Source organism: Benincasa hispida, chromosome 11 (genome assembly GCF_027475165.1).
Source record: "Benincasa hispida cultivar pf3 chromosome 11, pf3_genome.v1.1, whole genome shotgun sequence".
In the NCBI taxonomy this organism is placed as follows: Eukaryota; Viridiplantae; Streptophyta; class Magnoliopsida; order Cucurbitales; family Cucurbitaceae; genus Benincasa; species Benincasa hispida.
The window spans coordinates 8,817,091-8,830,754 of NC_143488.1; the positions used below are offsets into that span (position 1 = coordinate 8,817,091).

Consider the following 13,664-nt stretch of genomic DNA (forward strand, 5'->3'; position numbering starts at 1 on the left):
ATTGAAAATAGAAATTTGTTAAAACACCACCTCCCATTTAGACATTGGTACAATTTCTCTAAATATTATTTTGTAATATTTAATTAGCTACAATCAACACTATTTCAAAACTCTTTTGTTACAATTTTTATTATTTGTTATCGTTTTTACCATTATTTTTCATTCATCATTTTTTTATTTTTTACTATAGTATTTACTATATACTACCTAAACTAAAATTGTATACGCCTCCAAAGACTTCTAAGATTCATCACATATAATCCTATTTCAATTAACAAACAATACCATCAAATTTGGTGAATTTTATTTTTTTTTCTAAATATTTTTTACATTATAAATTTATAACAATCAATATAATGATTCGAGGTTAAAATGTTCGAATCTCATTTTTTTTGGAAAAGAAAAATTTGTCTTCTAATAATATGTGATTGAACATTTAGGTAGATTATATAGAGATGAGATAGAATGTAGCTCAAGATAGTATTTTTTAAAAATAAAAATATGCCGTTTCTTTTTTTTTAAAAAAAAAGTATTGGAATTAAAATGTGAAATGAAAGAATTGAACCTCAGACCTCGAAGTCGATAGTACAAGCTCTATACTTCATGTACGTTCTCGTTGGCATAAAAAATATGCACTTTCGGACAAACTAAAACACTTAGCATTAATGTCTATTTCTTCTTCTTTCAGCTGCAATGTCCGATTGATCTTTTTTTTTAATCATCCTTCAACTGCTCTCCCCATTTTAATTTCTTCACCTTCCCTAGTCCATAGCAATTACTACATACCCAAAACACTAGCAAATGGAGTTCAATACTTCTTTTCTTTTGTGTTCATTATGATATGATTTCTTTAACCTTTCTATCATGGAGGATTGGAAAACGACAGAAGCACCCACATTCGTAGTTTATAAATTTCAGAGCCACAGTTGAAGAATCACCAAGTGGAACCCACTTTGCTCGTTGGCTTTGAAACAACTAATGCTCGGTGGCTTCTTAAATTTCCCGACCCCCACCTCCTGATGGTCTCTGTTTTTCGCTACATTATAGCCCACCATTTCGTCGCTGCAATTAATGCGATTGCTTCTGATGAATCCCATACTTGAGGAGACGGTTGAAATGGTTATTTTCAGATGATGAACTGATCGATCGGACTGAGCAGCGGAAATGGGAGAAGATGGACGATCCTTGGCCGTTACCCCCACATGGGCTTTCGCCACAGTGGTCACTCTCATGGTTTCTCTTGGATTCTTTTTCCAAGGCACGTTGAAACGGACCAAAAAGGTAAAATCGACCACGATTCTTTCTGGGTATTTCATGGAATCTTGTTTTTTGAATCTTTTGATTGAGACCCTTTTGTTCTTTTTTTGCCAGTGGTTGGATAGGACGAAGAGAAAATCGTTACTCGCTGCGTTGGAGAAGATTAAAGAAGGTGAAAAAGATGGGTGTTTAATTTTGTTTCCTTTTTTTGGGTTGATTTGTTTCAATGATTTGTGTGGTTTTGTTTCTTGATTGGGTTTATATTTCTGGGTTTTTGTTTTTGAGCAGAGCTGATGCTCTTTGGACTTCTTTCATTGTTGATGGGTCACTGGATTGTTTTTGTTGCAAGAATTTGTGTTAAGTCGTCTGTCTTGAGCAGCCGTTTCTATCCTTGTGCTTTGGAGGTTGATCTGAAACGAGTTAGACATATTTCTATTGCAAGTGAAAACTTGAACATTTCTGTTCCAAGGGAGCATAATAATCCTGGGATACGAGAGTATTGTCCTGAGGTACTTCTTATGCTTTGCTTGATGAAGTTCTTTTAACTTCGAATTATTAAGTTCTCTGTTTGATAGCCATTAACCAAGTATTACGTTTATAAACACTACTAGTCTACTTCCACCTAATAATTTTTTTTTTTTTTTTGTATGTTAGTCTACTTTTTAGGAGTATTTTTGAAATCCAATCCAAGTTTGAGAACTTATAAAAGTGGTTTTTAAAATGTGTTTTTGTTTTTGGAATTTGGCTATGTTGAAATCATGGTGAAGAAATTGTTAGAAAACAAGTATCATAGACCAAAATTCAAATGGTCATCAAACGAGGGGTTAGTAATTAGCTGAAATAGTTAAATTCACGTTAGAATAATTATTTGGAGTTAAACCCACACTCTAGAGGGGACTCCTAAGAGGAAGGCCCCCAACTAGCTCAATATATATATATTTAGAGTTTTTGTTTTATGAGCTAGTGGTGATTTTAACATAGTGTTTGATCACAAGGCTCGAGTCAAGAATGAATTGAAAATTTTATTGTCGTTCAATATGGCTTTATTTTGCGTTCCAGGGTCGTGAATCGTTTGCTTCATATGAAAGTTTAGAGCAGCTTCATCGATTAATATTTGTTCTCGGTGTCACCCATGTTTCGTATAGCTTCATTGCCATTGCCCTGGCTATGATTAAGGTTGGTGATCTCATAATCACTCTGCCTTCAAATTCTTCTTTCTTGATCTCCATGACATCTTGAAGCTTGCTTTTTTTTTTTTCTTCTTCTTGTTCAGATATATGGCTGGAGAGCGTGGGAAAATGAGGCTAAGACTTTGGCCACTCGGAACGCACAAGGTAAATAAAATTGCACCAAATCATTCTTATGGTTTCTAAGCTTTGGAACTTGTTTAAGTCATGACAGATGCATTGAAGAATTTGAAATGAATGTATTTTTGACCTACAATTTTCATAATTTCAACTGAGAAGAATCTGCACAAGCATCATCAACTGGACCAAACATAAGGCGACTATCTACTTTTGTCTTTCACCATACTTCTCATCCATGGAGTCAGCATAGAGTTCTTGTTTGGCTGGTATTTCTTTGTTTTCCTTTGAGCTCTTGACGAAAAAAAACCAATTTCCATGAAAAAAGAAATTTTTACCATTTCTTGTTTTCAAATCTAAAAGAAAGTTTGATCTTTCGTTTATTCAGTCTTCATGGATTTTTGGTCATGTGTATTTACACTACTGCTCAAATTCTCTCGTTTGCACTTGCTTTTATCAAACTGATTATTCTTAAGAGGATTACAAAGCTTCACAATCAAGTCAACCACTATCACTTTATTATGTTATGGAGAACTCAAAACTTGGTGGTTCTTATGTTAATGATTCTAAAGCTAATTATACCAACTTGCAGCTCTGTTTCAGCCGCCAGTTTTGGAGTTCTATTAATCGAGCTGATTACATGGCTTTGCGGCTGGGATTTATCAGTGTATGTTCATTTTGGTACTTAGTAGTCTTGTTGTTTCTATGTTTTCATTCCAAAAATATTTACAATAATAATTAAGTTGATGACTAGAAAGCATAAGATAAATCCCATGTAGGGCTAAAATATTTGGTAATTTTTGCCATTTTGGTTTTTACTTTAAAATGAGGAATCGATGTTGGTGTTTACAAGGAAGATTGAATACTCACAGTGCAAAAAAAAGCACATTATTGTATGCTGAGTATAAGGATGATAGTAAATAACACTAGGGAAAAGTCTATATTTTTGTTAGCTGGTTAGATCAACATGCCTTTTACCAATTTTCTAACTTCACTGTTTATTTCTTTCTTTTTACTATTATTATTATCATTATTATTTTTGTTTGTTTTCTTTTGGAATGTAGACTCATGAACTTCCTATATCATATGACTTCCATAATTATATGCTTCGAAGCATGGACGATGAATTTCGCGATATGGTTGGTATAAGGTTGTATTCTGTAACTTTATGCTATACTTCATTAGGTGATGGCTCAATATGATAAGGTGTAAATGTAATTGCAGTTTTTTATTTTAAGATTTTCTGCTACCAAAAGGTTTGTGTATCAGTCATGTTTGCTACCACAATGTGTTACTAGCTTGCCAAGTTTGCTTTCTCAAGGATGGCCGTCTATAAATCTGTTAGGAATTAAAATCCATATTATTTAGAAGTGGAGAAGACCATGAATTTAATTGTTAGCTTGTTTACTAATAATTGGTTTTCAACTTCTTCTTTTTCTTCTTTTTCAAATCACGTTTGTCAAAAATGTTCAGAAAATCTTAACCAAATAAAACTACAAAGATGGTTCTTACAAAATCATAAAGATGGTTCTTATAATCTGTTTTTTGCATTTGACATTTGGTTGACTTGGAAAGTGTTTTATATGGTAGAAAACAAAATAAAAGCTGTCGATAAACTGCCTTACTTTTTGAAAACATAATACCAAAATTAAATACCATTACGTTTCAAATTTAGATTCCTTTAGTATTAGTTTATCACCTGGTTTATCACTTTTTCATCTGGATGTGCAGTGTGCCACTCTGGATATATGCCATTGCTTGCATCTTCCTGAACTTCCATGGTAATCTTTGATCTCCCAATTCTTTAACTGAAAAGCTTTAGAAGGTTTTGATCGGTTTAATAAAGTAAATTTCTTTTCAATCGGATGAATGCTGTTTCATGAAGAACTTGATTTGAATTCAATCTTACTGGGTCATCCAAACATGGAAATTTATATTTGCATTTTGGCCCTATTTGTTAATGCTGAATTATGATTTCTGACTGAACCATCCTTATTCAGGAAGCAATATTTACTTTTGGCTTTCCTTTCTCCCTGCAATTGTAAGTTCTTTCTGTTCATCTTTGTCTGGTTTCTATGTTCCGGTCCTCGGAATGGTTCACTCTGACAATAATATACCATCTCTGTTTTTATTTTGCCTTTGTAAACCAAAACTAATAGTTGATTCTGCTAATCGGGACAAAACTGCACCGGGTAGTGGTAAAGTTGGCTGTAGAAGTTGTGGATACATCTCCAAGGGGATATTATCGTTTTAACTTAAGGGATGAGCTGTTTTGGTTTGGGAAGCCTAAGCTTCTTTTATGGTTGATACAATTTATATCCTTCCAGGTTACTAAATGAAAAATAACCCAGTTTCTTTTAGAGTAGTACTTCATCCTGTAGTATTTTTATTTCTTAGTTGCATTTCTTTTGCAGAATGCTTTTGAGATGGCTACATTTATTTGGTCCCTGGTAAGTATTCAATGAACGTATGTTGTTTCTCTCAAACTTGAACCCCAAATATACTATACTTAGAAACTATAGGTGGTCTGGTTTCCTTTTCTCAAAACTAGTCGGAACCAGTTCACCAACTTTATAACTGAGTTTTTACTTTGAATCAACTAAGAAGTTGGAGTACATTATCTCTATTCACTGATGTTGCCATATCATTTTCCCTGTCTTGAGCCCAAATGTGGAGATCTCTGCTTTAGTTATGGTAGTTAATGGAGTGCCTCTTGTTTGGGAAGGTCATGACCTTGGGTTTTTGTTTCATTCTTTGATTTGGTATTGTATTTTTTTTTTTTTTACTGACTGAAATCTTAGCTTTCAGTGGGAAATTAAGGAACCTTCTTGTTTCATGGATAACGAAACATACGTTGGTATCCGATTGGCCTTTGGGTAAGTGATGTCCTACTCCCAAACGAAACATATGTCGTAACCGACGTATGTCTATTCCTTTTATTCATTAAAGATCATAAATCCATTTGGTGGTCTGACAACTTGATTGTTGTTCATTGCAGGGTTATCACTCAGTTTTGGTGTAGCTTCATTACATTCCCACTCTATGTTATAGTAACTCAGGTATCGTTGGTCTATCTTTCAACTCTCCAATCTCATCGAACTCCCTCCCAATTTGAGTTAGTGTAAATCTGCTTGCCGTAGATGGGATCGAAGGTCAAGAAATCACTTGTGTCGGAGAATGTCCGAAATTCGCTTCATCAATGGAAAAGAAGAGTGAAGGCAAGGCCGGGTGCTTCTTCCTCGGTTACACTTATGGGTGCAACATCACTTTCATCCTCTGTTTGTACAATGGATGATCACGGTCAGGTGATCAACGACACTACCGTGAATTGCTCGGAAGGAAGCACATCAAATGCTGCGCAATGCACACATTTCTCCCAGTTGCTTCAGCCAGCTTCGTCGGACGACACGGACATACAAATATCTGTTAGTTCTAGTCCTCCTCACATTACTTCCAACAACAGAAATGAAGGCAATGAGGATCATTGAGGGCAGTCATCTAAAACAAAACTGCTCGAGTCTCTTTCCACTGTATTAAGCCTACTTTTGAGCTTGTGTTCATTGCAACTCAAAAAGAAATTTGGCTCTGTTTTTCCTAGTGTTGAGAGGTTGGAACTTCTGGTTCAATATCAAGAAATGTACCAAAAGGGACTCATTTACATAAAAATAAGAAAGGCCTATGGTGTGAATTTATTATTGCAATTAGATTTAAATTTTATTTTGGTCACTTTAATATTTTTTGGTTCTTTATTTTTGAAAATTGTCTTTGTTTTCATCTTCGTTTGCTCTGGGTCAATCTTGTTGCAAGCGAGATTATGGTTATTTTTTAAAAACAAATTACTTTATTAAATCAAAACTTTAAAGATGATTTTTTTTTCAACAAAAACATAGTCTAAATTTCTTCAGAAGTATTCATAAAAAAAATATTTTAATCTTAATGAAATTTAAAAAATTACTATTTTTATGTTGTTTAAGTTTTGGTCTGGGATTTTTTAATGGGTTCTTTTAAGTATAAAATTTTAATTAGTAAATAAAATAAAGAAACACAATTAAACAATTTCAGTCCATTCCAAGCACAAGCCAATTAGGATTGGTTAAAAATATATTTGGTTCTTAAACTTTCATGAAATTGATAATTTAATCCCTAAACTTTAGTTGGTAATGATTTAGTCTCTATCAAGAAAAATCTGAGAAATTTGTACAGATGACCCAAAAATTGGGCCCAAAATGTCAAATGACCCATTTTTAAAAAATAATGTTAATTGACCCTCTGCTGACATTGTCGCCATACCAAATTATGTAAATTGCCTTTACACTGGCTTCACGAGGTAAATCTCGCTCTTGTTTGATTAAACTCTCTCGCTTGAAATTTCCTGGTTTGATGTGATTGCTCGTTAGTGTATTGTTGATTTGACAAAATGTCACGACGGAAGCCTCAAATCAAATCAATAATACCTAAACACAATACAATGGTGATTTCTTTAAACTCTAAACTCCATTTTAAAGGTGATTACTTCTCTGGTTTTCAACGGTGTTTTGTTGAACGGAGATTTTTCAAACGGGGATTTCCAAGACGAGGCTTTCTCAGAAAGGAATAGCTTTTTCATAAAGGTGAATTATTTTTAGTATGTTTAATTATTTTTGATGTGTTATTTCTGGAAATGTAGCATTACGAAATTTTGTATTGGGAGAGAGTAAGAAAGAGGAAGAGTAAGAGAGAGAGCGAGATGTTGAGCGAGAGCGAGATTTTGAGAGAGAGCAAGAGTACACTTCAATTGCTTGTACAACTTAATGACAAATGTTCTCTTGCTTTGTAGGATGACAAAAAAGTGTCTATTTATTCGATTTGGAGGTGATTGGGATGAGAATGAAAGTTCGTATATTGGGGGACAGTTGAAATGAATTATTGTGCCCCCTACAGTGAATTATGAAGAACTTAAATATCGCATATACAAGGCTACAAAAGCCAGTTCTTCAGAGTTTGATCTTATCCTGAAAGTTAAATATAATCTTGAATTTGAAGCCCCTCCACAATGCATAACGGATGATGATGATCTTCACTTCCTTCTTTTGCGAGAAGAGCTTAGTAGACTTCAGATAGCTGTAACGTTGAAGCCTAAACAGGACGGAATGAGGTTTGGAAATGTGAGTTATGATGATACGGCTGTGGACAAACTATTGAAATAGAAGAAAAGAAGATGACACAAGGAGTTTACGTGGAAAACCCTAATTCAGCAAATATAGTATAAATTACAAAAATGCCTTTAGGGCTAATTCAACGTATTTCAACACTCCCCCTCAAGTTGAGGCGTAGATATCGGCAAGACCCAACTTGCTAATACAAGCTTCAAATGTCTGTCTCGATAACCCTTTCGTAAAAACATCTGCAATCTGTTGGACTGAAGGTACATAGGGAATACAAATAGTTCCGCGATCTAACTTTTCTTTAATAAAGTGCCTGTTGATTTCCACATATTTGGTTCTATCATGTTGCACGAGATTATTCGCAATACTGATGGCAGCCTTTTTATCACAACACAATTTCATGGGCCCCAGACTACTCTCGTGAAGATCAGATAAAACTTTCTGCAACCAGATTTCTTCACACACTCCCAGATTCATAGCTCTATATTCTGCCTCAGTACTACTTCAGGTCACTACACCCTGTTTTTTACTCCGTCATACCAAATTTTCCCATACCAGTACCCTAAGGTTGACCTTCTATCAGTCACAGATCCGACCCAATCTGAGTCAGTATATGCCTCGATGCTCCGTGTGTCATGTTTCCTGAACACCAAGCCCTTTCTAGGGGTGGACTTCAGGTATCTCAAAATTTGAGTCACGGTTTCCATGTGCTCCTCATATGGACTCTGCATGAACTGACTTACTACACTCACAGCATAGGAGATGTCGGGCCTAGTATGAGACAAGTAAATCAGTTTTCCTACTAAGCGTTGATACCTCTCCTTATTCACAGGAACTCCTTCCGGAATACTTTTCAGTTTGCTATTGACCTCAATAGGAGTGTCAATAGGTTTGCATCCAATCATTCTTGTTTCTTTTAACAAGTCCAGAGTGTACTTCCGCTGAGATACAGATATTCCTGCTTTTGATCTTGCCACTTCCATCCCTAGAAAATACCTCAAACTACCAAGATCCTTTATTTCAAATTCACCTGTCATCCTTTGTTTTAGCTTAGTAATTTCTATCGTGTCATCCCCTGATAGGATGATGTCATCAACATACACTACCAACACAGCAATCTTTCTAAGGGTGATTTTTTGGTAAACAAGGTATGATCAGAATGCCCCTGAACAAACCCTTGGGACTTAATAAACACGATGAACCTGTCAAACCATGCCGTAGGGGACTGCTTCAACCCATATAAAGACTTCCTGAGTTTGCAAACATGATTCCCAAACTTAGCTTTGAAACCTGGAGGTGGACTCATATAAACTTCCTCTTCCAACTTACCATTTAGGAAGGTGTTCTTTACATCTAGTTGATGTAGGGGCCAATCTTTATTTACGGCGACAGACAGAAGAACACAAATCGTGTTTAACTTAGCCACTGGGGAAAAAGTTTCTGAATAATCAATCTCATACGTCTGAGTGAACCCTTTAGCAACTAACCTGGCTTTATACCTCTCGAGTGTTCTGTCAGACTTATACTTCACTGTGAACACCCACTTGCAACCAACTGTTTTGTAACCTCTAAGGAGAGCTACTAACTCCCAAGTCTTATTTGCCTTGAGAGCTCTCATTTCCTCCATTACTGCTGCTTTCCACTCGAGAACTTCCATGGTCGCATGTACACTGGCAGGTATTGCTAGAGCATCCAGCTGAGTAGTAAAAGCCTTAAAACCAGGAGATAAGTTACTATAGGTCAGAAAACTATGCAAAGGGTATTTTGTACATGACCTGGTTCCTTTTCTCAAAGCAATTGACATATCCAAAGTAGTATCATAGTCGTCAATTTTCGTCTGTCCCTCTTCAGTATCAAACTTTTGAGACAATTTTGCATCTTCTTGAGGATCTTTCAGCACCTTATTATCTCCTGAAGTTTCAACCTTCTCTGAGTTCATTTCATCGTTTTCTATGTTCTCAAACTTCTCTTCAAGACTCTTCTCTGAAACAACAGGATCTTGAACCTAAGCTGGTTCCGATGCTTGGATACTTTCCAATGGAACACCAGAGGTTTCCTGAATTTCCTTTCTGAGATTCTTCCTATAGTATGTTATCCAGAGCACTTGTCTAATAGGAAGAACCGACACGGGAACAACAAGAGCAGAGTTAGGTTCAAGACTAGGTAGACTAGGTTCAAGAACATTGGGGCTAGGCTCAGGTTCAGGAATATTAGGACTAGGCTCAAGATTGAGGCTAATGGGTACGGAGTACGTGGAACTGTTAGTCTCTTCTTCATTCGTGGTCTCCCCCTGAAGATGACTAACGGGAAAGAACGGTTTATCTTCAAGGAACGTGACAACCATAGTGACAAAATATTTTCTGGAAGACGGATGAAAGCATTTATAGCCTCGCTGATGAAGGGGATACCCGACAAACACACATTTTTTAGCTCGTGGAGCAAACTTAGTCCGGTGTGGACCATGAGTATGAACAAAGGTTGTACACCCAAACACACGAAGAGGAACCTGAAGACTAAGACGGGTAGACTGATAGGACTCTTTGAAGCACTCAAGAGGGGTTTGAAACTTTAGAACTTGTGAAGGAATTCTATTAATTAGATGAGCTGCAGTAAGAATCGCATCTCCCCACAGGTACGAAAGGAGAGATGCTGGAATTATCAAGGAACGGGCAACTTCAATGAGATGGCGATTTTTCCGTTCAGCTACCCCATTTTGTTGTGGAGTATATACACACGAGTTTTGATGGATGATCCCTTTTGACACTAAGAATTCCTGGAAGGTATGATTGACAAACTCACGACCATTGTCACTTCGAAGAATGGCAATTTTTGTGTTGAACTGTGTTAAAACAGTGGTATAAAACTATTTGAAGATAGATAAAACCTCAGACTTATCAGCAAGGAGATATACCCATGTGAGTCGGGTATGGTCATCGATGAAAGTTACAAACCACCGTTTACCAGACAGGGTAGAGATGCTTGAGGGACCCCAAACATCACTGTGGACCAGGTGGAAAGGCTAGTAGGTTTATAGGGCTGAGAAACAAACGATACATGAGGTTGTTTAGCACGTATACAGACATCACAAGATAATGAAGAAACATTCACATTATGGAATAAATGAGGAAATAAATATCGCATATATTGAAAATTAGGATGTCCAAGATGAAAATGCCACAATAAATAATTTGTTTTAGACATAGTAAATGAAGATAAAAGACTAGTCCTAAACAAGCTTCTGGAGGAAGCATTTGCAGAAAGGAAATATAGGCCTCTGTCATATCGGGCAGTGCCAATCATCTTCCTCGAGCTCAAGTCCTGAAACAAAGCAGTATCTGGTGAGAAGACAACTCTACAGTTCAAATATTTTGTTATTTTTCTTATTGATAATAAGTTATAAGAAATTTTGGGCACATGTAAGACATTTTGTAGAGTTAATCCCTGAAATGCCGACAGTCTGCCTTTTCTAGCAACAGGAGTGAAGGACCCATTCGCAATTCGAATTCTCTCATTTCCAGCACTTGGATAGTATGAGAGAAACCGGTCGGATGAGCCAGTTAAGTGATTGGTCGCTCCTGAATCTAGAATCCATAACTCATTCCCTTCAACAAGGAAACTAAAAGATTGAGGGTTACCTGATTGAGCAACTGTTTCGATCTCTATGGTACCTGAATCACCAGGGTTGGTCACTGGAGGCTGTGTCTGAGGTTGTGCAGCCCCCTCAACTGATTCACCCACTAGAGCACGCCCAGATTTTGACTTGTCATTCGGAGGGCGACGTTTACCATTTGGAAGGCAACCATGCAATTTCCAGCACTGATCCTTTGTGTGCCACTGTTTTTTGCAATGCTTACATACTGGGGGTGTTTTACTATTCTGTTTGTCACCATCAGCTCCAGCGGACTTTACCTTGAAGGCAGTTGACTTTACAGTGGTAACACCCAGCCCGTTCATTGTACGCGATCTATCTTCTTCCAATCTAACCTCTGAATAGACCTCCATGAGAGACGGAATTGGTTTCTGCCCTAGTATTCGACTACGAACTGTATCAAATTTCGGGTGCAATCCAGCAAGAAAATCATACACACGTTCAACCTCTTCTATCTTGGAGTATTGAATTCCATCTTGTGGGCAGTTCCAAATGATCTCCCGACATAGATCTATTTCTTGCCATAACAATGACATCTTGCTGAAGTATGACGTTACATCCATGCTCCCTTGTTTGCATTCGTGAACCTGTTTACGTAGAGTATACAGGCTGGATGCATTCTGACGCCTCGAATATAACCGTCAAACTGCATCCCAAATATCTCAGGCAGTGGCTAAATAGAGTAAAGGTTTCCCAATTTGTGGTTCCATGCTACTGATCAACATTGAGCAGAGCAAAGAATCCTCTGTCTTCCAGACACGCTCTTGAGGATCCCCAGGATTTGGTCGTGGTATCTATCCTGTCAAATATCCAAACTTATGGCGTCCCTCAAGAACCATTTTAATTGTTTGGGACCAAGAGAAGTAATTTTGCCCATTCAACTTTTCTCCCGTGATCATTCCTGCAGAATTTCCAATAGTTCCAGATAAAAAAATTAGTAGTAAGAAGAGTAGGAAACATTGATACCGGATTTTCTGAATACATCAGGGAAGAATCATGGCCATTCAATCTGGCTCCAAGGGCGGCCATCTGTTGCTGGAGACTAACAAATTGTTGTTGGAGTTCCCCATGAGATTCAGATCTAGAATTTTTCTGTCCAAAAACCATGGGATTTTCTTCAACGGAATCACCCATTCGAAACTGAGGCTGAACTGGATACACATGAGGAAGAAGTTGTCCACCATGGTACTGTGAAGAAGCTATTGCCGGAAGTCCACTAGCGGCAAAGTTCGGCAACCGGTGACCGGCGCTGCTCCCAGACGACTACGATGGTGGGTAACGGACAGAAGGCTCGGCGATCGACTGCGAGGTTGAAGAAATCGCGCTGATCTGACCCGACCTGGCAGCTGGAGCAAACCCACGATCGTCTGGTACAGATCCGGTTCTGTGCGACGCCGAGGGACCAATCGGCTGTAAATCGTTCGCGTGCGCCGACTGGAGGACGTGCGAAACTGAGACGGTCGCGTGCGAAGATGAGGGTTCGATCGGTTGTGAACCGCTCATGTGCGTCGGCTAGAGAGCGTGCGAAGCGAAGAGACCTTCCTTGATGGTGTTCGACTGGAACGGCTGAGTCTGAAAGCTAATCGGCACGCCGGCTGGAGTAAGCTCACCACCTACTGTTCGGCTCACCGGCTGGATCTGTTCGGCTGAGCCACCTGGGATGATGGTTCGGAGATAGCGGTCAACTGCTGCTTGAATCACAGACTCATTAGTCAGCGTACCTTCACTTATCAAATTTGATGATTGAGTTTCTTCTATCGGGGCTAGGGTTTCATCACCTTGCTCTGATACCATATTGAAATAGAAGAAAAGAAGACGACACAGACAATACGAGGAATCATATCAGTTTCGTCGGAAAGAGGATGATATTCCATTGTTTACCAACACTGATATTCATTGTCTACCAACACTGTACCATCAACATTCGATTATATGGATTGTGGTCCTTCGGTGGATGTGGATGTGAATGAGCAACCAGTAGGATTGAACGAAATAGATCGTTATCATGGAGATGTGCATCGTTCTACAGTAGCTTTAGTGGTTCCACCATCTGCGTCTTCAAGTCATAGGACAGAGTTGATTATACTTGGAACCTCTTCATCTGGGATAGAGGATGTTGAAGTTGGTCAACTATTTTTTAGCAAAAAGGACTTGAAAATGAGATTATCTATTCTGTCCATCAACAGAAATTTTGAATTTAAGGTTAGGAAATCAACTAAATCTCTGTTCGCTGTCAAATGCATTGGGGAGACATGTAAGTGAAGACTTTGTGCAGTCAAAATGGAAGGGTCTGATATTCAAGATCATAAA

General features: G+C 37.7%; 1 protein-coding gene across 2 annotated transcripts; it reads left to right on the plus strand.

Annotated features, from left to right (window-relative positions):
* The first annotated feature begins 843 nt into the window (after positions 1–843).
* On the plus strand, positions 844–6,262 carry LOC120069013 (MLO-like protein 4). 2 transcript variants are annotated; one of them, XM_039020669.2, is made up of 15 exons: positions 844–1,281; positions 1,372–1,429; positions 1,546–1,766; positions 2,317–2,433; positions 2,531–2,591; positions 2,724–2,830; positions 3,154–3,228; positions 3,626–3,711; positions 4,293–4,342; positions 4,562–4,602; positions 4,721–4,888; positions 4,976–5,011; positions 5,370–5,437; positions 5,560–5,620; positions 5,702–6,262. In XM_039020669.2, exons 1-15 carry the CDS (start codon positions 1,165–1,167, stop codon positions 6,047–6,049), a joined length of 1,614 nt encoding a protein of 537 aa, XP_038876597.1. In that variant the 5' UTR covers positions 844–1,164; the 3' UTR covers positions 6,050–6,262. The 2 variants fall into 2 exon arrangements, with proteins under 2 accessions (XP_038876597.1, XP_038876598.1); XM_039020670.2 differs by lacking the exon at positions 4,721–4,888 and having other exon boundaries at positions 940–1,281.
* Positions 6,263–13,664: the final 7,402 nt, after the last annotated feature.

Bases quoted from the DNA above. Each gene is read 5' to 3' on its own strand.
- LOC120069013 (XM_039020669.2), top strand. From the start codon at position 1,165: ATGGGAGAAGATGGACGATCCTTGGCCGTTACCCCCACATGGGCTTTC. The intron at 2,592-2,723 runs GTAAATAAAATT...TCAACTGAGAAG, and splicing joins GGCCACTCGGAACGCACAAG to AATCTGCACAAGCATCATCA. The intron at 3,229-3,625 runs GTATGTTCATTT...TTTGGAATGTAG, and splicing joins TGCGGCTGGGATTTATCAGT to ACTCATGAACTTCCTATATC.